Raw genomic sequence first — 27,868 nt, forward strand, 5'->3', positions numbered from 1 at the left:
CTACTGAATTTCAGCAAAATTTAGAGGAAAAGGCACCAAGTTGTAGACATATGACGCACGTTTTAGTTGATGAAATGTTTAAACATTTTTTAATTAGGTGTATATGCCACACTTTTTTACAGCTGTAGAATGCAATAATCACTTTAGGCCTACAATAATGACAAATGAAAATCTGAATGTTAAAAAAAATATACGTTATTCATTTCCACATAATTTTATGTCAAAGCCAAAGGGAGCCATTGGAGAAGGTCTGAAGACCTACATGTAGCTGTGGAGCCTTAGATTGCCTACACCTGAGTTTTAAAGTAGAGGGAGGAATGAGATAGAAAGAGAGAACTGTGAATGAATGACGCATAAAGAAAGTCTTTTCTGATTAAAAGTACACCAAGCTGCATTTGTTAAACTTGCGCTTTGATGGGGTTCTTCCCAAGTTTTGCCTGTCTGTGTGCAACTGCAGAATGTTTTCACTGCCTTCCATGGTCCAATGTTGTTGCTCTGTACAACATTTGTAATCATGTGACCTGTTTATTCATTCTCCTTGTGAAAGTAGATCATTTTTTGAATTATTTTTGATTCAGTATTCATCATCAAAACCTTTTTTAGGGATACTTTGTGTACATGTGAACGGTGTTAAGGTGCCCTTCACACTGCAGTGTCACAGACCTGGTTGTAAATCACCAAAATCTCCCTGTAAGGACTGTCAAACTCCTATTCTGGAGATAAAGTTGGAAAACACCCAAGTTACACATAAGTGATTAACCCAAAATAACCCCAGAATGTTCCATATCAGGTCTTGTTTATTGGTGAATGGCTTTATACTACCTAGGAGGGGGTATTTTCGGATGAGCCCCTGGAGGGCCAGGTACAGTACAACAGCTATGCTCAGTGAATTCAGCATCTCTTTATGACTGCAGGAAAGAAGAAGACAGATACTGTGTGGGTTTATGAAGCATGCGTTCTGTCCTTGAAACCTCCACGGGTCATTAACACCTGGCTGTTGCAGGTTTTTTAAACTAATTGTTTCCCTTTCTGCATCTGTCCCTCTCTTTCTGTGTCTCAGGTTTGTGAGCAGCCATGACGAAGTCCTACGAGTTCAACTGGCAGAAGCACCTGCCGGAGTTCATGCAGGAAGGCGCCTCCTTCGACCGGTTTGATGAGGTAAAAATGTTGCATTTCTTTGGTTCTTGTGAGGTTTCTGCATTGTGAAATAAATAAATAGAACAGCTCAGAATGTAAAAATAACCAGCCTCCTAACCTGTTTATGTCAGAGTCATGATACATTACAGCATGACTCTTTTGGCTGAAGCAAAGATTCAAGTTTAATGTCGTTGATGAGTGTATGAAGGCTTCGCCTTTGATGCAGGCTGTGTGAGATTGTCAATAACCTTGTTGATACCGACAAAGGTTATTTGCTCTGTCCTGTTGTCATCCATCACCCTTAATGACCATCCCCCGGTCAGTCATTAGCGTGCACACACACACACACACACACACACACACACACACAGAGCCATAATGTAGCAGAGGCGTCTCCTTTACAACCTGATACGTCATTGTTGTAGTCAGAGCTCTAGCTGTGGGCAGGCCACATTGATCAACCTCATTAAGGATCTTCAGCGTGGCGACTGCTTGTCTGCAACACGTCCACACAGTCTCAACCAGCAGTCTGAAAATACTATCTGTGTGTGTCTCTTTGTCTTAGTGAGTGAATGTGTTCTTTGTTTTTACATAGACCGTGAATAATTATCTTCATCGTCTTCATAATTTATTGTAGGTATATGTAGAGTTGAGTCGTAAATTTTGAGATTTCTGCAGACACTGAAGTGCTCACAGCACCACGGCTGTTTGAAAGTTTAAAATCAGTATCACAGAACTGAGGTTCATACTGTACACTAAGGCTGTTTTCTTGATTAATTAATTATGTTTAATATATATATTAATATATTATGTCAGTTGAATCGGATTTGTCTGTTCAATACAAATATTTGACTATTTGTTCCTTTTTTTCCACATAGAGTTTGAATATGTACCTTGAAAAATATTGATATTTAATACCATTCTTTAAACCACCGGGAAAAATTGACAGGCTACAGCTTGACAAAGATGACTTTTCTCTTCTTGGTTAGTCATAGAGAACAGCAGAATGATTGATTAGCAATAATTCAATCTTTTTTGAATTGATGAAAACAATATTATTCCTGCAGTAGTGCTCACGTTCAACAGCCTCTGATGTTGTCACACATTCAAAATGCAGTAAAGGGCAAGTTAAAAACAAAACAGTGCCACAAAAGCCTGTAATGAACCAGAACGAATGAATTGAAACCATTTCAAATATTCAGAATAGCGGTGTGCCATATCATATTGTTCATGACATAAGGTATAATTTTTAACATAATATGAAAAATTCATATTGTGATACTGATATTTAGACTTGTTGACATATTGACGTCATACTGTTACCTACGGCAACAAGCATGGCTGAAAGCGATATTATTACAGACTCTGCAGTGGTTCCAAAAAGAGGAGCAGCTTCAGTAGTGTGGAATAAACTGTGGCGTCCTGAATGTTTTATGAACAGCCCCGGACTTCTCAGACTCTTTTAGTGACTTACTGCTCAGAGAGAACTCATTCAGCGGCTCCTCTGGCAGCAGCACAGCGTCTCTCCCTCTCCTCTCTCGCCATGCGCACACAGGAGTCGGTGTTGTCAAGTGATTTTGTCATAAATCTTTGGTAATGTAAACCTACTTGAATAAACATATATGTGAATGTGCTATAGTTGTGGTATCATAACAGCCTGTCACAGCGTGATGATTAGAGGAGAAATGGCAGAGCATAAAGATCCAGGTGGAAAAAAAACAACTCTGTCATTTAGGATTTTACTAAAAGAAGGAAATCACCTGTTGATTTATATATATATAGATCCCAGGGGACATTTTTTGTATTTGGGAGCTGTTTAATTGTGTCATTTGTGGTAGATTTTATTTTGTTGAACTATTAATATTGTAACATCTCACTCTGAGTTACTGTTGTTCACAAACTAAAGAAATGAGAGATCATTTTTGTTTTTACTGAATATTTGAAGGCAAATTGTGAGATTGACAAAAACGATCAATTATTTTGATGCAATTCTATGTTCTTAAATTAATAATGACACTTTTTTACTAATTTGTCATATCGTCAAGAAAATTGTTATCACAAAATTATTTTAGGGCCATATTGTTGATATATTTATATCTTATCGGGTTCAGCAGGACGTCCAGGGTTACAGCGACGCTCACGTAATCCAGTACACAAGCCAAGTTAGACCTCCAAGCTAATACGTGCTAATTACGCTAACAACGGTTCAATTTTTTATGGACACTAGATATTAAATAGAACCCAAAGACTGTATCGTATTAAGTTGCTGCGAGCTGTAAATTCACCACTTCTAAGTAGAAGGCAGAGGATAACGTTACCTCTGAGCCTGACCAGGCTAAGCCTTTCTACCAGGCAGCTGCCTCTGTCTCAGTCAGGCTCACCCTGGGTCTGGGTCCTCAGCTGCCTGTACTGGAGAGCACTGTGAAAACGAGGAGCGCTCACTCTGCAACTAAATCTCAGGACCAAAACGTCCTCAGATGCACACTGACTGACAAAACAAAAGACAAAACTTCTTGACTTCAGGGGTCTTCGACTGATGATTCAGATGTGCGGCTTTCAGGAGGCGGTCCCAGTTGTTTGTCTTTAAAATGTCAGATGATGTTGAAAAATGTCCATCAGTGTTTCCTTAAAGTCCAAGATGGCATCCTCAGATGTCCTGTTTTGTCCACAACCCAAAGATATTCAGATTATTGTCATAGAGGAGTAAAGAAACCAGAAATAAACATATAAGAAGCTGGGATCAGAATATTTTTCTTAAAAAATTACTCAAACCGATTAATCAATTGTGAGATTACTTGCCGATTAATTTAAAACTAATCGATGAATCCTTGCAGCTTATTGTACATCAGCATATAAGATGCAGTTACAAAGTGCTTTACCAAAGACAAAACAACATTAAAGCTGATTTTAAAGCAAAATAATATTGAATTATTTCTCAGTTGGAGCCACAAGCAAATATATTGCCTGTCAAGCCAATACCAATATAATTAAATCAAAAAAAGATTAAGACAATTATTTTGCAATAACTTGTGTCACCCATATCCATCTTGCTCTGAATGTGTATCTGTGTGCAGCCCGTATGACCCCGTGTATATCTTACTGTCTCTTTGCCCACGTTTCCTCTGACTAACTTAATCAGGACACTTAGCGAGGACATTTGCCGAGCAAAGGCAAAGTGTGTCACACACACGCGCTCACACACAGACACACACACACGCACGCTTTGCACACATCAGGAAATCCCCTCAGTCCTCTCCGTTCATGTGGGCATCAGTGGGGGGAGGAGGATCCCTCTTAGGCAGAGAAGAAAACTTGAAAGAGCGTAGGGAAAAAGCATCATCAAATCCACAGCCGTGTCAAAGTGAGCCGTGAAACTGGGCCGGCATGCTTCTGAAGAAAGTCCTCAGTGTGTCGCTGCTGTGGGTAGGAGCCAGGCTTAGGGCTGGCCTGAATGGTAATAAGGTCGACCTCTGGCAGTCACCTTAAGCATCAAAATTAATGATGTCAGCAGGGACATACCCCGACCCTAATGAATTATCATTACCCTAACAATACTAATTACCTCCTCCCGAGCAGGTTTTCGGTTTGGTTTGTTTGTCTTGTTGTCAGCAGGATTACGGAAAAAGTACTTGCATGATTTTTATGAAACTTAGTGGAAGGGTGTAGCGTGATGCAAGGAAGAACCCATTACATTTTGGAGCAGATCCAAATCACAAATTATTTTTCCCTTTTGATAACTTTGCTATATGGGGCATTTGGCCTTGGGGTAATAAATGCCATACAAGAAAGAAAGAACACATCAATTACTCACCCTATGTTATGTCAAATTTGTGAAAGAAAACTTTGCTTTTATTGCATGCCTCCATGGTGAACGAAGAATCCTAAAACCATGAAAAGTCTTGATGAACTGAAGTCATAGGGGTCTGCATTTAACAACAGCAAAACTTTATCAAAACATCCATTTACAAATTCTCACACAGCTCGTCTCAATCACTACTTCCCAGACGGACCTTTCTGACGGAGAACTGAACTGAAAGTTAAATCTATGCTCGCCTCAAAGCCAGACTCACTCACTTAGTTTGTTTTTGTTGAAGGGGGCAAAGATGAGTTTCACTTTTGACCCACTTCTTGTTGGAAAGGGTTGTCTGTTTCGGAAGTACTGAGCATCAGACCTGGATTATACTGCACGAGTTGTGTAAAGCCTCTACAGACTGTGAGATTTTAGCAGTCTTACGAGTTTAGTGCAGCTACACTGTGCGACATGGATCTAATAAACTTGTGTACAACATCAAGTTTGATGTGTGCAGACTGTACGATAACAGCGTCTACTGAATCACAGGCTACGACGTACAGTGCAACAGCTTCCTATACTGAGTGCGCAAGGATGCTGCACGGGTTATTACTTCTCCAACTGTGAAGCTCAACATAAAGGGTCACATTATGAAATAACCTAAACTTTTCTGGGTACAATACACTGCGAGGTGTGTGTTTGCTAGCTGCTAGGTGTCTCACCTGGCAGCCTTCCATGATTCGTCCTTCTTCACGCGATCATGGTAAGGGCTGGAGGACACATCCTACAGGCAACTCCACAAGGGTTTTCTCTTTGCTGGAATCCCACACATTTCTTTTAGTGTGTTTTGCCTCCATGGCGAGCTGCTGTCCGTCTGTTTGTTCGGGTTCAACACCAGTGCGTCATTTCATGCTGCAATTCTATTAGCTTGTGAGTAGACATAGGTAGTAACAGCAGTCACACAGTGAGATGGTCATCCCAAATTTCTGACACTGTCAGAATTTTATCCGAGGCTGTCTTAGATCGTAAGACCATGAGAATTTTCTCAATTTTTGGATTCTTCGTTCACCGTGGAGGCATGCGAGAAAAACAAGGATTTCTTAACAAATTCAGTGTAGCGCGGGATGCACGAATAGTCATTTTGGGGGTGTGAAATATTCCTCTAAAATCCAGTAGGTGGTAGTAAAGTTCAGTAGTGACTAAACATGGCAAATCATGGAAATAAAATGACGCCATTCACAATCCACATCCAATACAATTATAATGCTTCTTCCTCAAACTAATGTGTGCCTATTGTAAATACAAACCTATCATGCAAATAATTATACTCTCACTCACATCCAAATGTAAATCGTCTGCAATCAATTTTCAAAGAACCAGAGATATTAATTTAAATTTGACTCAAGAAAAATTTCTTTCTTGTGAACATGCAGTTTCTAAAAACTGTTTTTATAACAAGCTGCCATGGTCATGATGTTATTTAGGTCTCAGCATTTGATATTTATGTATGATAATGTTTTCTGGTTTTCACAAATGTATGTGAAGCGTGTGAAATATTTCCAGTTTAGAAGGACATAATAAATGCACAGCTGAGAAGATGAGGCTTCAGCTGGGCACAGCATAACTATTTTTGGAAACATATCCAGACATATACTGTGTCGTGGTTGTGCATGCAGATTTGCATATTATAGAAAACTGGACTATTAGCCTTGGTGGAGGTCTGCGCTCTCTGAGTGTCCTTCTAGTTACTGATTCATCCTTTCTTTATCGGAAGAGTAGCAGCGAGAATTTCTTTGCATCTTGCATGATCGTCAACTACTGCTCAGCAATTTATTGTCTGTAGGTTCAGTCTTTCATTCATTAACAAAGTGGGCTTTCTGTCTTTAACATGTTGCTCCATGTTATGAACAGTCTTTCTTTCTGTGTTTGTGTTTGTAAGGCAGAGAGTGAATAGCTGTTGCTCTGTTGCCTGGCAAATACAAAACCTGCAGGGGACATCTGCGTCGATTGAAATGACGTACGCCAAGTCCACCCACAGACACAGACATGCTCTTTATCAGTCCCTCTCATAAGGGCACTCACACACAAACACGCACGCACGCAGATAGAGATGCACACATGGGCACAAATATGCTAAACAGCATGTATCTTTTCCACAAAACATTCTCCACTGAGTTAAACCCCACTGAGTGACAGATGGTACGGACAGGTAATGCGCAGGTCTGCGTATGTGTTTGTGTTCCTACGTTATATTTATTTTAAAACGTACTGAACCAGGAAAAGCCTCTTTGAGATTAAAAATCTCCTTAATAAGAATTTACTGGCTGCAGCACATTTCAACGAAGTTGCAGACATGTAACATAGAACAGTTACAGACGATAAAATTTCAGAATCACAGCATGACTATACGATGCGCTGTAAACTATGCAGTTCTCAGTGCAGTTTAAAGCTTGATAGGGGATCTTTATCACTACATTAAGTCTCTCAATGCCACATCTTGTTATTAGTGTCCTGTCCAAAATGAAAGCATCTGACATGGAGTGTTTGTAAGAGCATTTGTTGTGACATTGTTCCCCTCTTTGAATAGAAGCAGTGGTGCGAGTACTGCTCTTTCTATGTTATCTGTCACTTTATCTACATAACTGTTGTGTCCACTTTTTCTCCACCTTTTTGTTTAGCTTTACCTCTGTACGCTACAGTGCAGCAGGCTTCAAGATAAGCTATAGATTTTCAATAATGAATCAGTTTTTGTCTTGGAGTGAGAGATTTCAGATTAGTTTCCCCTCCTCAACGTATCCTGAGGCAGAGGTCAAGCATCATTAGTGATCACTCATGCTAAAAGTCAGGGGGCTTCCTCTGTGTGTGTGTGTGTGTGTTTCATTCATTTTCTCACTGATTGGAAATCAGTCACTTAAGATGTGGCCGGTGTTCGGTCCCCATGGGGACTGAACGGTCTCGTATTGACAGACAGTTAATGAAGGCAGAGAAAAACAGGTCAGAATCGTGACGCACTGAAAACAGATAAACAATTATTTCTCTTTGGTCATTCTAATAATCTGTTTTGTACAAAATGTTACGTAATAATGGTAGATATCAAAGCTAGGGCCACAACTAACAATTAGAGTCGTCGTCGATTAATTATCTTCCTGAGCAATCAATTAGTTGTTTTGTCTATAAAATGTCAGAAAATGGTGAAAATGTTTGCAAAGGTCTTGTTTTGTCCACAATTAAAAGATATTCGGTTTACTGTCATAGAGGAGCAAAGAAACCAGAAATTAGAATTAGAGAATTCTGACTTTTTTTAATGACTTAAACAGATCAATCAATTATCAAATGAGTTGGTGATTAATCTAGGGCTGAAACGAATCCGCGAGAAACTCGAGTAACTTGATTACAGAAAGTCATTAGTGCAAATTATTAACATCAAAGCTTCATTTAATCCAGTGGTTCTATACTTTTGTCCTTAAGGGACCCCTTTTCAATTGTTGAGTAACATTTTATGGATTTTTCATTTTATATTCAATGCAAAACAGTAGCAGTGTAGAACAACTGATAAACTGTACAGTTAACCTGCATAGTTTACACAATAACTGGAGGAAGTTTGTGTAAAACCAGAGATTTGGAGGAATTTTGAGCAGATTATTTCTTGTGAATATTATATCAGAGATGAGTGTTTATGATATATATATTTTTTAGGAACTTTTAATTTGGTTTTCTCTTTATTTTTTAACAAGTGTAATTGGCTTATTTTTGATAAAGTCAGTGTTTTCTTCTCCCGGAGGCTTGGCCATTGTTCTTTTAGCTCTTTGGTTGTTTTAACTGTGCACTTGTCAAATGCAGGACGAGGCTGTTTAGCAGAGAGTGAAGGCTCTGTGAATATAGCTTGTTTCAGGTCTTCACCCTGCCCTTATCATAGGTAGGTAGGCAGGTGTACGTATTGATCCAAAGTTGGGAAATTCTTTTCTTACAGCAGCAGGATATTAAGGCACTGCATGGGAAAAACACAGTAATACACACATCACACTAGAAGAGAAAGAAAATGTGTATCAATAGAAAAGTAAGCCTTAGCATACTCTGCACGAGTAAGATATATACCCATAGTACTGCATATGCAAATACTTAAATATTAAATGTATCCATAGGATAATATACTACCAATGTATACATAAAACAGATGTGCAAATTAGTTGAAGATTTAGTTTAAATATGCAGTGAGGCAGAGTGGGAGAATGTGATGTGCACATTTGACATGTGCAAGCATAGATATCATATACAGTAGATACCTCGTTGACGGCTTCGGCCCGTTTAAGCGATGCGTCAACGTCGCCACCATCTTGGGGAGGTCACTGCCCGCTGGCTAGTACTGTTGTGTATGGGGATAAGTCTTCAGCAAACTTGGCGTGCTCACTTAAAAGTCTCAAAGTGTAATTGGGTGTCGGTCCAAAAAATTACAGCAAAGCAGAAAAACCCGACAGCACTCACTAATAAGTTTAATACTTTTTAATATAGTGGATTGAACAGCAGCAGTCGAACGTACACGTTTCAGCTCATAGCCGTCCTCAGCGTTAGGAAATGGCCACTTTAGAATGGAAATACAGAAAGTACTTAGTGACCCTCATGCCGACAAGATGTCCAGTGTAGTGTTTACTCCACAAAACTCGTTCAGGGTTAGGGTTAGCTAGCCGGAATAACAGCTACACTTGAAGTGCATGGAACCCACATTTTGAAAATGTAATGAAACTCCGCTAATGCATTTCAAAAACGTTAGAACGGCTCATCCATAGTAATCCAAGTGCCCTGAAGCTGTGGCATGCAAAATTGACTTGAAAAGACATAATTTACTCCACTTTTATAGCACAAGTTCTCACCGTGGTCAGTTAGCCTGCCCTGCAGGTGTGCTGTGTTTACATGGCAACTCACGCGAGACTCGAGAACTAGCACCACCACTAGCCAATCAGCTAGTCTCGCGCGAGTTGCCATGTAAACACAGCACTCCTAGCTGTTATCCTTCAATACCCCGAAGGAGTTTTGTGGATTAAACACTACACTGGACATCTTGTCGGCATGAGGGTCACTAAGTACTGTCTGTATTTTCATTCTAAAGTGGCCATTTCCTAACGCTGAGGACGGCTATGAGCTGAAACGCGTCCATTCGACTGCTGCTGTGCAATCCACTATATTAAAAAGTATTAAACTTATTAGTGAGTGCTGTCGAGTTTTTCTGCTTTGCTGTAATTTTTTTGGACCGGCACCCAATTACACTTTGAGACTTTTAAGTGAGCACGCCAAGTTTGCTGAAGACTTATCCCCATACACAACAGTACTAGCCAGCGGGCAGTGACCTCCCCAAGATGGTGGCGACGTTGACGCACAGTAGCCACAGGAATGAGTCATCTGTGATTATATTTATCTATGTGTGCAAGGATACTGAAGAGCAAAACAGAGTTTGGTATCCCATGATATATATTACATATCTTGAATAATAATTTAGGATTTAAAACATTTTAATGTATTTTTCCTCACATAAATAAATTAGATGTTGAGATGTAGGCCTTAAGTTTTCTTACATGCCTTAAAATCAATACACCGCACCGTGTTTCACACGGATGATTATTACTGTTGCACCACACACGTTTGTGGCAGACACGTGCGAGCATAGATATGCGAGCCAGTACAAGGTAAATAGACGCCGCGAAATCACACATCCATGCGCCAGGTAGAGGACGTGATCGAGCGTGGATTTTAAAATGGCGGAGTAGAGAAACAACGTGGAGGGGCAAAGAGAAGACGGAAAAAATAAAACTCTGTACAGTCGCGTGCAGTTCGTCTTTTTTTTTTCCACGGAGCGGACCGACACAAGGTAATATTAGTTAAGTTAGCCTCCTCCGGGCCGCTGGAGCTCCAAACTCATCCGCCCGTTAATGTCCGCCAGAGTACGGAAAACTCGGCGACCCCCGCCGGTGTATGAGCGGGAGCTCTGCATGGAGAGAAGCTAAACACCGTTCATTTGTACAAGCTGCTGTGACACAAAGGTGTTTGAAAGTCGGCCATGTTTCCAATTTTTGACCGTGAACCAAAATGGCCGCTAATTGGGCTTTCACTAAGTGACTGCAGCATTTTATTTTCTGTTTTTATTTTCTTGAGCTGTACTAAACTAAGTTAGGGACATTACCCCAGAAAATAAAATGCTGCAAACGTACGAGTTTCATTTATATTGTTATAATGAAGCACACACACACACACACACACACACTCAATTCACAGTCATGTATAAAAAAATATATATATCAGGTGTTATAAGTTGTAATTGGAGCCTGATTATGTGCAATTTAAAGGTCCAGGGTGAAGGATTTAGGGGGGTGTATTGACTGAAATGGAATATAATAAGTATGTTTTCTTTAGTGTATATTCACCTAAAAATAAGATTTATTGTGTTTTTGTTACCCTTTAATGAGCTGTTTATATCTACATGTAGAGGAGGTCCTCCTCCACAGAGTGCCATGTTGCACTACCATGTTCCTACAGTAGCTCAGAGCGGTCAAACCATACACTGGCTCTAGACAGGGGCTGTTGTGGCTTAGAAGGTGGAGTGGGTCGTCCACTCTTTGGAAGATCAGTGGCTTGATGCCGCAATCATACAGTCAGCATGTTCAAGTATCCTTGGGCAAGATACTGGAACCCAAAATGCTGCCAGTGGCTGTTCCATTGGTGGGTAAGGGTGTCTGTTACCTGTGTGGTAACCTCGCCACTGGTGTGTGAATATGCAATAAATGTGACATGTAGTGTAAAGAAAAGCTTTGAGTGGTAGGAAGACTAGGAAGGCATTATACAAAAGCAGTCCATTTACCATTCACATTGGTCACTGTAGTTATATTTTTATGTGAAACTGCTTTATTCAGTGTATACCAGTTTAAATCACCGGGTCTGTTTGTTTTGGAGAAGAGGACACCTCAGTGGATAATTCAGCTCCCAGTAACCTGCTCAACGTCTGGATCAGAAAATAAATGCGAAACAGCATAGGACAAAAACTGATTTGTGACATGAAACTGTTTTATTCAGTGTTTTTACCAGTTTTGATCACCTGGTCCGTTTGTTTTGAAGAGAAGGAGACCTCTGTGGATAATTCAGTTCCCGGTAAAAACCTACTGAACAGTGAACACTGAGGGAATCCTAACCAGGGGAAGTTTAGGTGGTTGCAATGTGTAAATCCTCACTGCTAGGTGCCACTTAATCCCCTTAAATCTCACACACTGTTCCTTTAAGAAACCTGTCTAATACAGTTTTTTCTTTTTAATAAAGCAAAAGTATTTCTTATCTGATTGCTCGATTAATTGGTAGAATACTTGTTCACTAAAATAACTGATAGCTGCAGCCTGAGATTAATGTCATGGTTGACAACTAATCAGTTGTTGCAGCTGTAATTACTGTAACTCCTACTCAGGCCGGCTCACTTATCAGCTCATAATTTTGGTTTGGTGATTTTGGCTGAGTGCAAAATACCAATACCAATTTAAAATACCATTACACTTAAAATTGGCTTGAACCCTGAGCAGCAAAACAAGGTTATTATACAAATGACCAAGGCTGAAGTAGCAAAATAAGAAAAGTAGAGATAAAATGAGAATAATTACCTTGAATTTTTGTGTTTTGAATAATATTGAGTTTTGTAAATCATTTACTGTGGAGCACCAGCTGGTCAGAGGAGACAAAGTGGCACGACACGCAGCACTTCCTGTGTTTTCATCACACAGCCAATGGCTCGTGTTGATCTCGCTTGTTAAATGCTGGAGGGCATGAGTATGGATGAGCATGTGTGTGTGTGTGTTTGTGTGCGTGTGAGTGACTCAGTTTGGATCTGTGTGAGCGTTTTACGTCCCCTTGATGGTGTGTTTAAGTTAGCTTAACTTGATACAGTTAATGCAGAGCAAATAGTCTGGTTTGGGGGTTGCTGTTATTGTATGGAGGGGACACAACGAGAGAGATCAACAGACACACACACTGCTGCACTTACCCAGGCACTTACGAAAGAATGTATACATGTTGAGTGGGAGCTGGGCTGCCATGGCTGGGGGTGTGTGTCCATTCACATCCACTCCAGAGATGGTTGGACCTTCAGCTAATTGTTCCTTTGCGTGTGGACGGACTGAGTGTTCCCATAAACCTTTTAGTTATACGAACGAGCCGTCTGATGGTGTAACAGTAGCCTGCTGCTTGTTCCAAACAGTCAGGGCTCATTTGGGACCATCTCTTTCATAGAGCTGGTTTGACGACGTGCAACTGATGCCTCCGTTGGTCCCAGCGCAGATAAAAGAGAGTCAAGCTTTTAACTGCACTTACAGCAGACTCACTGTTTCCTAAATGGAAATAAGATCATTTAATTGGGTTTTATGACGGTTTTAGATAACATGTTACAGCCAAATAAAAAACGTCTTACTCCTATTTGCAGCGGTATATCTCATGGCAGCAACATCCTGTGTGTGTGTGTGTGTTACACTGTTCCCTCCTGCTAATATTAGAGTTAGAGTGACCCAGCAGCCATCTCCTATTCTATTTTTTCCTCTCATGTTTTATCCTTCTCAGATGTGTGATGTGAGTGGGATAAAAACACACACACACTTTGACACAGTCATTCGTCAGCACAATCACAGCTCACAGCAGCTGATTGAATGAGTGAAAAATGTTTGGGTAAGATAAGCAGGATAATGTTAGTAGATTTTCTGCTCCGACTCTCCTGTTGAAATGCGTGTTGCACAGGAGCTGATAGGTGGAACATTAGAGGACGTGTGTGTGTGTAGTAGCATCGTAGCAGCTGGGCGAGCACACCTTTTATCTTAGACACACACACTAGGGCAGCACAATGAATAAGAATTTTCATCATGATTTGAACAGCTCTATCTGGAAATAATCATTTTGGAGTCATTGGGGTGATGTGTGGAGGAGATAATCTGCAAAGAGAATAAAAATAATTATTAAAGCTGAAAATTGAGTTTTAATTGTAAGACTTCTCTGAGAGGGAGAAGGGGGGATGAGGTAGTTTAATACACTGAGCGATTCATCATGAAACACTTGGGTTCATGTTGTACTCTTCTGTCAATCCTGGCTGAAGTCAGTCATCTATCCTTACTGTTTTTTGGTTTGTGGTTGACTACTAGCGGGGCGTGCTTTGATTGTTTATCAGACAGACTTCTATTGTAATGCCTTTTTTAAACAGACTGCGCCATAGGGCTGCATTGAAGTCCCTTCTTTGTGTCGCCAGACATTTTTACACAGCCGCTGCCATTGTATATTTACACACAATGGCGTGAGTGTTCATGTTGTGTGTATTTACACACAATGGTGGCAGCTGTGTAAAATGTAAAGACGACGTAAAGAAGGGACTTCACTGCAGCCCTGTGGCGCATCTCTGTTTAAAAAAGGGCTTACTATAGAAGTTGTGTATTTACACACAACATCATGCCCCTGTGTGTGATTTTTAGACAGCCTGCTGGTATATTCATTCATTCATTTTCCGTAACCACTTATCCTGTTATGAGTCGTGGGGGGCTGGAGCCTATCCCAGCTGACACAGGGCAAGAGGCGGCGTACACCCTGGACAGGTCACCAGACTATCACAGAGCTGACACAACAGCGCTTTTTAAACAGGAGTTGTGCAAATTTGCAGGAAAGCCCAGTCAGTCTTTTTTCAGCATTGGCAGTATAGAAACAAAATCGGGGAGTGCAGCAAAATGCCGCCTACCTACTTTTGTTTACAGAATGCGCCTTTTTCGGGGCAATGGGGGGCGTGAACAAGTAACAAAACGTGTAGCTCAGCGTGTGACGTAAACAGTGACGTGGGAGGGAAGCCGCGGCTGGTCAGTCCTTCGGCGATTCTCTCGTAAGTCGGCCCGTTCTTCACCGTCCCCGTCATCTGACGGTTAATGGCCTCTTCGTTTGCGAGGACAAGGAGGGCGCGCAATTCCTTGTCTCCCCAGTTGCTCATCTTTACAGTGTCTGTCAGGTTTGTGTTTCCCTCTTGCTACTAGCTGCTCGCTAATTCCTGCTATCAGCTGTTTCCTGTTTATCCACAGCCAGTGGCTCGCATGTACGGCGTCATCAACAGCTCCTCCCACAAGTCATCAACAGCCCCTCCCGTTGCGGAAGGCCGCCTCGGTCTGTTTAAACTAAAAGGGTTCCGCCAATATGTCTACCCTACAAGGCGGAAAATTGGGCACCTCGGATCAACTCGCCAATCCGGCTCCGTGTGTCTAAACGCTCGCAGCTTGCCGGCAAAACGGCCCAACATTCGCGGAAAATCAGTGTAAACAGGGGCCAGACTATGTCACATAACCTGTGTTAAAGGGGGAGGCCTGGCTGATAACATTGGTCATGAAAATGAATACTGCAAGTTTTCTTTTTGTGTCAAGCAGCAGAAACGTAGCATGTTGTGTTTGAGTTAATTTCTCTTACTGGACACTGCATGTCCTGCGATGCGACTTATTGCGTACATTAGTTTTAATGCTAAAATCGTGTAGTGTTCACAATCACACGTGCATCTCACATAGGATTATCCCTTGTTTCTAATGCACCACACTGTGGTCCAACCAGATGATGTTTGCATTTAACAGTTCATGGCGGTCACATGTATCTCACCTTGTGTTTATCTTAGCAGAAGGTTTCATCTCCTCTGCACGCAAATGTGTGTGTGTGTGTACATACTGAATGTATTTGCGCATACTTTGTATGTTTTTGCATGTGTGTGTGTGTGTGTGTCCTTAGGCAGACAGGTATGTCTCAGAAAAAGAATTAGAGCTACATCTGTTTGTCTGTTGCGTAAGCCCTGCGTGTGTTAAACAGATTGACTGTTAAATGTCTTTCCAGGTCAAATAAAACCCTGTGACTGACTGATGAAGCCCCCTGTCTCATAAAAACTCTTTTTCCTCCCTCTGCAGGACCCGTACATCTTTGAGCCCAACTGTCAGATGAAGGTGGATGAGTATGGCTTTTTCATCTGCTGGAAGAGTGAGGGAAAGGTAAAACCTCCATCTTTTCATGTTTGTGTATTCTCTCGTCTGTCAGAGTAGCCTGGGAACTGCACATATCTGCAAGCTCATGTTTCATTTGCTCTGGCAGATGCGTCCCCCTCCACTTAAAACAGATTACTAGCCAATCACAACTGTTAATCCAATATGGGGCAGGTTTGATAGGATTGGCGGAGCCTTTGCACTTTGCACAAAATACGTGATGATGTCATTTTTGGCTTGCGCACCTTTGCACAGGGGTCACTGCTGGCAGAGGTGTAGTGGTAGTTGAAGCAGTGGGTGTACTACTAGGTAGATGGGTAGGTTACAGAGGAGGAAGTGGGCTTCTCTTCTATATATTCCAGTGGCCATCTATTTTTCCGTGATCTGGAAATAATTCCCCGTCTGCCATCATGTAGGATCCTCCAATCCGATAAATCCACCTTGAGGAGAGAGGAGGCTTCTGGAGGAGCTCACACCGAGGAAACACAGGTTTATCCTCAGCTAGAGTCTTTTATCAAGAGCCGTAATGTATTAGTGCTGCACCTCCACATGTGCCACAGTAACTGAAGCTGGTGAAGACAGACACTTTCTCATTTGACAGCTTCAGCTCCTCTATCCTCGCATCATTTCCTCGTATATATCTCTCTCAAATTCTCGCTGGGAGGAGCTAAGACGTGAGGAAAAGACGCAAGTGAGGGGAGCAAGGAGACGCATTCGCATGATAAACAGTGTATGGCGAGCAAAAACCTAGCTTAGTAAGGTGGGATGGACAGAATATCAGTTTACTGCACATAATCATAACCTGTGTTTTGGCAAGAATCCCAATACAGGGTTACAGTTCAGTATCTTGGAATTTTCTATATGCAAGGTGATAATATTAGGGTTTTTTTTCTCTATCTAATTTTAGGAAAACTGCCGTACACTTGAAGAAATAATTTGGTCTATTTGGTCAGGTTTATGTATTTAAAGTATATATAAGATTTCCCTCCAATTATGTCAAGTAATTCTAACATAACCCCACAAAAAGTAATTAAATCAAACAACACATATTTGAAATACATGTAATATATTAAAGTAATTAAATAAACTTTATTGAAAGTCATCTCAGTTTTTATTTAATCACATAATTGGTACTTTAAAGTTTATGTTTGCATTGCTTGACTTAATTAGTTGAAATTTTATACGAAATTGAAACTATTAAATAAAATACTTTTGGCAATGACTAAAAACTGTATTTGAGTGTAGTATAAAGAACACACAACGGTTTGCATAGAAAAAAAGTTTAGTTTTTTATGCAGTCAAAACATCTGCATTTGTTTTTATCACAATCCCAGTAACATCTGTTTTTCTTTTTTTGTTTGCAATAGATTTTTTTGTTGAGTTTTAAACAGGACAGAAAAAAAAGAAAGACAACAACGAAAATAAATAAATAAATAATAATAAAAATAGTAGTAATAATCATGATGATCTAACATCCACCATCTTAGCGCTTCTTTTGTGCAGTCTGAGCAAAAGAATTAATATTTGCTTATGTCAGTAAAAAAGCAAAACTAAAACTACTTGCAGGATTCTTTAGGTAAATTCATTTTTTTTTTTTAAAAAGTAAATAATTTAAAAACTGTGTGTTTTTTAAAATCAATACAGTATCTCAAAACATAATGTCACGATACTCGAGGGTATCTTTATCCTCCTGCACCCCTCGTTGTCAGATGCTGAGAAGTTGTGGTTTTTCTGCTGCTTATTAAAAAATGATTGCAAACAAACAAAATGCATCGTGACCAGTCTGTTTTATTTTCACAGTCTCTACTCCCATACCTCTCTCTGTGTCTCCCTCTTCACCTGCTCTCACATTCTTCCCTCATCTTATTTCTCTCCATCTTTCTGTGTGTCTCCCGCAGGAGGGCCAGGTTCTCGAGTGTTCCCTCATCAACAGTATTCGTGTCGGTGCTGTCCCAAAGGTGAGACCCCAGAAAAGACAATTTCCTCGCTTCTTGTTTTTACAACATTCACGCTCTCTACCCACTCCACCCAACATCCAGTCTCCTGCTCCCACACTGACACTTCTGTTACAGTAACTGCCTTGTCAGGCACAATATTCATGCTTTAATTAGCTGAGGTAGCAGCGGAGTAATCTATTGATCGACTGACTGATCTGGGACTCTCAGTTGAGATCGTATTCCTGAGCTCGTCTCTACCAGATTCACCAGGGGCACGAGCTGAACAAAATATGAAATATTTAACTCATCAATATTTATACAACCCAGGCTGGGTTTAGCTGCAGGTTGTATCTAAATCTTTTTTTGTGCTTTTGACCCAGAGAAGAATAATGGAAAATTGTGCTTTCGGCCCTCCTATGATGAGCTGTCATTGGGTTAAGGAGTTCACACTGTGGGACCAAAACCCCACAGGTATAAGACACTCAGTCTCTGTCAGAATGACTTGTCCTTATCCTGTAATAGGAAACTGGGGCCTCATTACTGAAACTTCCTACTGTAAGACTGAAATCCTATTTTATCACAGATTAGGGTGACATTTAGGATTTTTAGTATTACAGAAACGTGTTTCCTGACAGCATTTAGGAAAATCTGTCTTAGTGTAGGGATTTAGCTCTTACGGAACCGTTCTAACTTGGGGATTTCCCAAGTTAGAAATCCTAAGTTAGGATGGACCCTGTCCTAAATTCAAATTAACTGTGTTGTTAGGTCTGTATGTCAATGACAGTGAAGGGGAACAACATGGACACCAACATATAATGACTGAAAGGCTACTCAAACTGTATGGTCCTTTAGATTTTAACAAGTAATTCAAATTAGGGATGTCTGTCTAGTTTAATTTTGTTTGGGATAGCCAGACACCCTGACACTGATAACTAATCAATTGATTTTTAAGAAGCAAAATGACTCAAAGAACAAGAGGCCTTTCCTTTTGTTTGGGTGCACCATTGACTCAGTGAACTTTAGAGCCACATTTCAAAGTGCTATCCAGTTAGAGGTGTTGACATTTTAATATTTTGCAATGTAAACGTTTTATCGGTTTTTTTTTTAGAATTTCTGTTCGCCTTGCTGACAGGCAGCCAAATAGCCGCCTTAACATGTAGTGACAGGATGCCCACTGCCCGCCCTCTGGGTTCCACTGGTGAGCTAATGTTAGCCTTGTTCACTCTGCACTGCACACCAGCTGGTTTGAGTAAGCTAGCAGGGTAGCTAATTCCGGTGTACCGCTGATACCGCTGTCTTGGAAGACATAGCTGCAAAAACGCCACCCTCCAGTCTCTGGAGGTTTCCACAGCAAGACTGTTGAGTTGGGACGGCATTACTCCAGGCCCCCAGAAACTCTGCTCAGCCTTGCAGCAGAGTCCTGCACGGGTCCAGTTTTCAAGAATCGCCCCGACCCGGCGACGTACAAACCCGCACCCGAATTGCAAACCCGCGCATCAGGCCAATTAGTACCGCAACCCGGTCCTACCCGTTGAAACACGACCCGCAGCCCGACCCATAACCCGGATTTAAAGTAATCATTTTGGGTCATATTGGCTGAATATTGAACAGCATATCGCCACAGTTAAGGTGCCAGTAAGTAAACAACGACCTGAATGAAGCAGCTCTCACAATAAAAACCTGACTTCAGCTCCATCATCAACCCTCTGTGTTCTTCTCCCATACGAGTGTAAAAGCACTCGTTTGTTACGTTTAATGCTTTTAAACTTTTAATCTATGTAAAGGAACTTTACATGTGTAATAATAGACTTACTTTCTGTCCAGAGCGACGTTCAGCAGTTACGAGCCGTCACGTGTTTTTAGAATCCATCGAGGAGAGAAGTAATCCATCAGGGAAACACTTCAGAAACATTATAAAGTGATAGTTGTACGTTTTATCCACTTATTTCTCAAATACCTAAATAATTATTTACTGTTTTGGAAGCGGCGCTTGTTAGACGGTGGCAGCCATGTTGATTCTGTCGTCCAATCACAAATTGTGTTATTAGATGGTGAAACGCGTGTAAACAGCTGAACCAATGACCGTTGCGAAATAGCGGAGGCGATCCTCAGAGAGTAAATAATGACCAAGATAGTTATCTGTAGTTTACCGAACTAATGACTGATGTGTTTATCTAAAACCCGCGATCTGACCCGCATGTTATTTTTTCCACCCAGATCCGAACCCGGGAAAAAATGTTTTTTTAAAAACCACCCGCAAATCAGCTGTTTTTGCGGGTACCCGACCCAGTGCAGGATTCTGCCTCGCAGCCACATTCTCCTAGTGGCCATTTTCGGTACTGCAGCAAAAAAGAAATCCCCTGCAGCCCCAAAAGCATTTTCCACATAGACCACCATTTTAAAAGAAATATCTACTGTCAACAGGACACCCCAAACTGTGACAAGGTCATGAATCTTTCTGTTGTGAAATTTTTATATTTGTAAAACTTTCCTTGAGCTAAGAAAAGAGATTAAAATATCCCTGACATCATCACAAGAAAAGCCTTTTGGCTGAGTGGAAACTTGTGGGTGGGACCAGCAGGAAAAACACTACTGCACATATTTAGTGGGCCGCATACTGCAGAAGTAAATTGAAAACTTTTTTAGTGCATGTGCCAGGCGAGCAACTCCATTGGAATGAATAGGCACCATTTTACCATGAGCGGCGCCGCTAGCTAGCACCCACCAGACCCGGCTGGTGTGCATTGCGTAGCGGCCAAAGCTGACACTAGCTAACCAGTGGAGATCAGAGGGTGGGCAGTGGGCACTTTGTTAATATGGCTAACCAGCTGTCTGTCTCCCACCAGACCTGGTTGGTGCGCAGTGCAGTGAACTGAAGAGTAACAGAATCATCCTACAGACCCAAAATATCCTAAATATTCTCAGCGGTTCACCGATTAACGCTTAATGTTGACATTGTTATTCAAATATATAACAAGGCAAAAGATAATATTAAAAAAGAAGAAAGAAAAGAATGTAACACTGTTAAGGTATAAGACTAAAAATACGCAATTTGAACAACTTCACAAGTCACATAAATGACATCATAGCCTTCTCTCTGGCTGAAGCTGTGATGCCTGTGTTTCAAACCAGGACGAGTTTTGCTCGTTCTTTTGCTTCGCAGCTGATAAAAAGAGCAGGAGTTGCTGAATAAAACACATTATGTTGGGTAACATTACAACATAATTCGACTCAACTCCAATTTATTTAAAGCACATTTAAAAAGACCTCACACTGACCAAAGTGTTGTACAAAGGAATCAGTCGCTACACGAGAGGCAACATAACTGTCAGGTACACCGCTTATACATTCAGAGACACAATACACAGGTACACATCAGGAGGACTCAAACGCTAATGAATAAACGTAGGTTTTGAGCCTGGACTTAAATGAGCCAATGGAGGGGGCAGATCTTATTAGGAGAGGGATGCTGTTCCACAGTTTGGGGGCAGACACAACGCTCAAATGTTTGAGGAGAAAATTTCCTGAAAAGGTGTTGTTTAATGTCCTCCACCGACACGACTGGTTCCCCAGACTCCTCGTAGCCAAAACTGAACGCCTGTCTTTTTTTTGGTCTATGACAGCAAGCTATCCAGTGACAAATGAGCTGTTGATGTTTTGGCTTGTCCATCTTGAGTAGTTAAAGTTAAAAGTTAAAGGCAGTCTGAAGTCTGAGATAGGAAGGGACACAGCCAAGATCTTTGAAACTTAAGATAGGCCAAGCAGTCAGGATATTTTTCTGCAATGAGGCCTCTGATCTTGAAATAAACAATACGTACCAACCAGCTGCATTGTTCTGTATTTTCTGGCAGCAGTGTTTTTTTATTTAGCTGGTATGGAGCCAGATACACACCCAAAAACCTGCATGCTTTCTCTGTACATTAAATATTGATTCATGCGGTTTAGCCTCGACAGTGACACATTATGTCTTGGTATTCAGCATCTTGCAGACCAGATGAATTATGAAAGCTGTTACGGGAAACCCCATGTGGACGCCGGCCTCTAATTAGGATGCAAACCTGTCAGGCCACTAAAAGTCAAACACCTGACAGGAGACACTGGTGTGTGTACTGTGTGCTTAAGCATTACCAGGTTGTGTGTGTACTGTTGACAGCAGGAGATGGTCTGTTTGCTCTGTCCTACGTGTGGACGTGTGTGTATGTACATGCGTAAGGGCACGTATACAGAAACTGCAGCCTGACAGCAGCTCCTCCTGTTTGTTCAGACGCCGCTCTGTAAGTAGCAGACTAAGAACAACAGAGAGCAGGGCTTCTCCTCAGAGGCTAACGTGGTTACACCGAGCCCCCGAGAGCTGTTTCGGATAATCCAATGAGCGAGAAGAGATGAATGGCCTTGGATGATTGCTGGCTGGGGTTTTAAAATGGCAGAACCTGTTGCCTGTTGCTGTTAATTCAATCATATAACAAAAATGCATTACCGTCTTCCATGGTGACGACGATGGCAGACTGAAACCAGGAAAGATGAGATGGAGGAGTCGGCTGTGTTTTTGATAGAGAGAGAAAATTTTCATGGATTTTCTGTTTCACCAGTTGAGCAGGAGTTTGCGGTCATGTCAGGCTGAACTGTGCAGAGGACTGTAGACTATTCTGAGGATAATAAGCAGAGTAACTACAGGTCTTTAAATGTCAGACACGTCATGTCTAATGTCTTATAAAATATGGGCAGGTGAAACCAGGGGTATTCCCTTCGTCAGCATTCAGTAAAGATTTTCGTTATTTTGCCTTAAATTTAAAGTCCTTTTAAATGCATATAAATGTCTAAAATACAGTAAAGGTTTTATTTTTAAGCACATTATTTTGGTTTTCTTATTTGTTGTAGTTTTTGAAATTGGTCCAATATTGAGTGAAAGAGCTGCAGTGAGCAGCTGCAAAACAGGCTGCAGTGTAAACACTTGAGACAATAAAGCACCATCAATTCATGCCCACTATAAGTGCTTCTTTTTGCCACTGACAGGCTCCAATTATTCCAAGTGTCTGACATTATTATGGAAGGGATCCCTACAGAGATAGACCTTTTTGTTAAAGACTAAGATCCTTTTTGTTTAACCAGAAACAGCCCAAACTCACCAGACTCAATTTAAAAAATAAAAACAGTGATTTTATAATTTTGAAAAGACACTTCATTTGAAGTCGACAGAAACAAAATAAAACTCATAAAAACAGTCTTGGTTTGTCTCTCCACTGTTCCAACAATCACCAACTCTGGTTTAGTTGGAATAAAACCTGAATTCATCCAGTTAGTTGTAAGAACATGCTGCCTCTGTCTGGTGGGTTTGGAGATACCGTTTTCGGGGCTGTTTCTGGTTCAACAAAAAGGATCTTACTCTTTAACAAAAAGCTCTATCTCTGTAGGGATCCTTTCCATAATGTTGAACATGACAATTTCACAAAATGTTGAAAAATACTAAGGTTAATTTTAAGCTAGTCTTACTTCTGTGAAAGACTTGGGATTTCTGACTGTTGTATTTTACTGTTTCATAAAGTAAATAGGTCTAAGAATGTTTCCTTTTTTGACATTTTGTTTAATTTGTTTCTTTATTGTACTAATAAAACTAAGAGTGCTTGTAGAAAGTAGTGAACTGGCCTCTCACACAAATACTGTCATATACCGTATCCCTGGTGAAATGTCAGGAGGGTTTGACATACGAAAAAAAAAAACAGATACCACCCAAGCCTACTATTAGCTTGTCCTCTTAACATTCCAATTTATTCAAGTTACATAATGTTACTCACCACTTGACAGAGGTGTCTGTGAACCTTCTCCTACCTACTCCAGTAAAGTGGTGTCTGAAGTGACGCTCTCCAGTACTGTGTGTCCAAATCTGGATTCACTGGAACTTTTTTAACAGCTGAGATTTCTTTGAATGGAGAACTGCAATCAGTTCCTCCGTGATGGATGCCCAGTGTATTCTTCAGCTGACATGGAGCATAAAGACTCCCATGCATGATACATACAGTATATCATGCTTCTTAACATCGTGGGCTTTTCCACAACACCAGTAAACAGCTGCAGTGTCTCTCTAAGCTTCTTTTGCTCTATATTTTCTTGTCAGTGACTATAGACTGCTACAGCACCAGAAAAGGACAATAAAACTTCCCCTTATATTTCTTCAGTTTCCTCTCCTAATTCGCTAAACTGAAATGATTCGACCTGGACAGCCTACACCACTGCCGTACCTCTCATTTGTTTTCTTCTTTCTGAGAATGTTTGTCAGTTTGTTGGTGTCCTTATCTTGTTTGTCTGTCTGGTAATTGTCCACCTGTCTATCTGTCAGTGTCTTACTAAACCGTCTTACTCTTTCTTTCCCCAGGACCCAAAGATCTTGTCGTCGTTCGAGGCCATTGGGAAGACGGAGGCAGACTTGGAGGGCTGCATCATCTGCATCTGCAGCGGCACAGACCTGGTCAACCTCAACTTCATGTTCATGGTGGCGGAGAGCCCAGACGTAGCCAGGGTAAATATATGCATTCACCTTATTTTCACTGCTCAGTGTGCTTTCGTACTGTTGAGGGAGTGAAATGTTACAATGAGGCCGATGACGACCAGACCTTGAGAATGTATTTGATGTTTTTTCACAGCTTCAGTCAGTGTAGGACAAATCTAACTTGTATTGTATATCTGTATGTACTGGCGATTATTGTAGCCTGAAGATAATGTTGTGTCCTCAGAGAAAGGTTGTGAAATTACTGAAAGAGACTTCACTTAGCTGGCCTCCCACAGATCTGTGTTATATGGCACTTTTTAAAGCTTTCACCAGCCTAACACCAAATGACCTTTCAAGCAATTTCACCGTAGCAGACGAATTTCTAGTGTCAGAATAACATCATGAGAGATTTATCTGAGTTGTGGTGCGCTCCGGTGATGTTGATCGTTTGGGGTAGGGTGGTCTGAACTTTTTCACATCTTGACATTCTGATAAAATCAAACATTGTATTTTCGTAAGTTTTCAGTCTTCGCTTATGCAAATAGTGAAGTTCAGTGACGCCCCAAACACCGTGACAGACCAAGTACATCTCCACCCTTATGGCAATCGCACTCCCTGAAGGCAGTGACCCTCCAACAGGACAGTGCACCATGTGACACTGCAAAAACTTTCTCAGGAATGGCCCCAGAAACATGACACAGAGCTCAAGGCATTACCTAGCCCTTGAAAATCCCCATATCCCAGTCTAATCAAGCATTCGTGGGAGGTGCTGGTACCCCAGAGGTTCTCCTGATCCGCAGTGGGGACTCCTTGGATCGGACTTGGCTCTGACCTGTCAAGGCACCTCTGGGGGTGTCCTGTGGTGTCTGGCACCAGGGAGTTGAACGCAGATTCTCTTTGAATCCTGCGAGTTGTGAGGTGGCGTACCGGCACGTTCCACAGATGCTGATGCACACATGGCACTGTGACGAGATGGTCGATGTTACTCACTCCACCTGCCAGTGGTTTTAATGTTTTGGCTGATCAGTGTAATCTATAAAGATAGACTATATTTGTGTACAAACTTTACATGTTGAATTTTGTTGTCTCAACTCGCTACCAGCCTCTATTGGTTAGCTGTGCAATTTTAGTGGGAGGAGTCCGTGGGAATGTGAGGTGAACCGTTTCAATAATTAAGAGTTCTCAGTAAAATGAGTTGAATTTAACAGACTCTTGTTCGCTCCACAACTCCACCAGTTTCTCCTCCTTTTCTACAGTCCAAGAACTGTGTCTAATTTCCCTTCCCTTAGTCTCTTCCATGTTTACTGTCTATCCTGTTTGCTGCTTCCTGTTTGGTGGCGGAGAGAGCGCAGCTATTGGTGGTTGACGATGTCCACGTTTTAATGTTTTGGCTGAACGGTGTATGTTGATGCTGAATTGACAAGAATACTGTCGACTTATGACGCCTTTTATCTTGTGTTTCTAGAGTACTGTGTTTTGTGGATGCATAAGGAATTGTTAAAGGGAGGTTGGGGTAATATCAAATCGTGCAGCACTAGTCTAGATGTGAGACGGTGTCAGACGTTAGCGGTTTAAGTCTTTTCAAAGTCTACACACGAGTATCACAATCCACGATGCAAGTGAGGCCAACGCTTAGATGTTCACGATGGTCAGAAAACCATATGTGGGCTGGAAACAAAGCAGATGTGAACTGTGCTGAGCACCTGGAGTACACCGTTAATTCATTCAACATTTCCACATCATGTGAAGGCTAAAAGAACCCCGACACAGCATATTTATTTCAGAAACAAAGCAAATTGCGAGGTGAATGGTTCATATGCTAACTCCTACACGAGGCCTTGGTTCAGTCTGATAAATAGACACATTTGAAATGAGTCATTTCTCTCTCTCTCACCTCGTCTCTGTCTCCCCGTGTCCCTCCTGCACTCAGGCTTTGGCTGTTATTTTCTGATCCTTTTTGTCTCGCTCTTAGTCTGCTCTCTCTCTGTTTTTCATCCCACTCATGTAAGAAAAAGCTCAGTGAGAAGTCCTGCTGTATCGAGTAGAGAAACACCTCTCCAGCCATCACTTTCTCACTCATCAATTCATGTTTGTTTTGGACTCAGGCAGACGACACCTTCTTCTCGGTCTCTCACTTTAATCAGCAGACGTTATTATTGCTGACCCCTGCTGGCAGACCACCAAACATTGTACTCATCCTGTACAGCTCACAATATACAACTGTATCTGCAGATTAAATGTCAGTTTCCTGGAGCTGAATCGATTGGAAGATTAATACTCCTCAGATGAACCAAAAAATTGCGGTGTCAGGTTTGGTGTGATGGAAATGCTTTACACTAAGAATTAAATCCAGTGTTCCTCATGAGAACGTAAGCATCATTCTATATTTTACTTATCATCAACAAATCCTATAAACAGACCAAACCCCGCCTCACCCCGTCTGTGGTACTTGGCTCCAAAAAATAAAATGAATAATTAAAATGAGTCACAAATGTTTAACTTAATTTTTCAAAGTCGAAGTAATTTCCTACAGCAGCTGGGCACTGCAGTTTTTATACAACAGTACCCATTTGTTGGGGACTATTTTTAGCCACAGATTAATCCACATTTGGTATGCTAGTAAGTATTTACGGCAGCAGGATGGTGTATGTGGGATTGACTTAAAATAAACTACAGTGCCCATGTACGTCATCGTAAAAAAAATAATAATAATAATAAAAAATCCATGTCACCCAGGGCAACAGTGTGGCTCACTGGAGTGTTTTTAGTTTTTGGACAACAATGTAGGTCTATGGCAAAGAGGGATAAATGTTATCAGGCTTCAGCTACACAGCTAAAACATCTTAGTCGGATAAATTCATTGGCTTCGTTTACCTGCACAAAATATTCCAGTTTTTGCCCTTATCTTGAAAAAGTCAGTGGTCCTACTAAGCTCTTAACACGACTAATGAAAATGAATTTTCCACTAATGATCCTGTTACAGTGCAGCTGTGCATACTTCAGTTAACTTGCCCTAACGTTATCGAGCACGTCAAAATGTGGATAAGCGAAACGGCACGGGGCAGTTTGCTTTTTTGCATCGAAATACAAAGTTTCTGACTCAATTGACTGTGTGAATGCAGCCTCCCTCTTTCGCCCTACGCTGTAATCTGACGTGCACCTCCCCAGAAATGTAACTACACGTTGCAGCAACGCAGACCTCATGTCTGTTTCTGTGAGCTGAAACCATTTCCCTCAGTGGAAACAAAGCTTTGATTTACTTTAATTTCACAGATAAGAAACAATAAATTGTGAAGACAATAAAGCCTCCACAAAAATAGCATTTCAAGTCCTGTGTGTGATTTATCCTGGCTTCATATGAGCAGAGGAAATCTCTGCTAGCTGCTAGGCTAATTTATACAATGTAAAATGCCATAGGCTTATGCTAATAACGTTAGCATGTTGTATATGTGGGGAAAATGTGTCCAGATAAAGACAAGTGTTTGTCTGTGAATGCTGCGAGTTATAGTGAAGCTGATTT

General features: G+C 41.2%; 1 protein-coding gene across 2 annotated transcripts in view; it reads left to right on the forward strand.

The window, feature by feature from the left end:
• LOC126398437 (1-phosphatidylinositol 4,5-bisphosphate phosphodiesterase beta-4-like) overlaps nucleotides 1–27,868 on the forward strand; it is a 142,513-nt gene that overhangs the window by 66,200 nt on the left and 48,445 nt on the right. For both annotated transcript variants that reach the window (XM_050057776.1, XM_050057777.1), the window contains exons 4-7: nucleotides 1,061–1,158; nucleotides 15,856–15,936; nucleotides 17,826–17,885; nucleotides 24,235–24,378. In XM_050057776.1, coding sequence (XP_049913733.1) covers nucleotides 1,075–1,158; nucleotides 15,856–15,936; nucleotides 17,826–17,885; nucleotides 24,235–24,378 — 369 coding nt within the window. In that variant the 5' untranslated portion in view covers nucleotides 1,061–1,074. The remainder of the gene's footprint in view (nucleotides 1–1,060; nucleotides 1,159–15,855; nucleotides 15,937–17,825; nucleotides 17,886–24,234; nucleotides 24,379–27,868) is intronic.

Source organism: Epinephelus moara, chromosome 12 (genome assembly GCF_006386435.1).
Source record: "Epinephelus moara isolate mb chromosome 12, YSFRI_EMoa_1.0, whole genome shotgun sequence".
NCBI lineage: Eukaryota > Metazoa > Chordata > Actinopteri > Perciformes > Serranidae > Epinephelus > Epinephelus moara.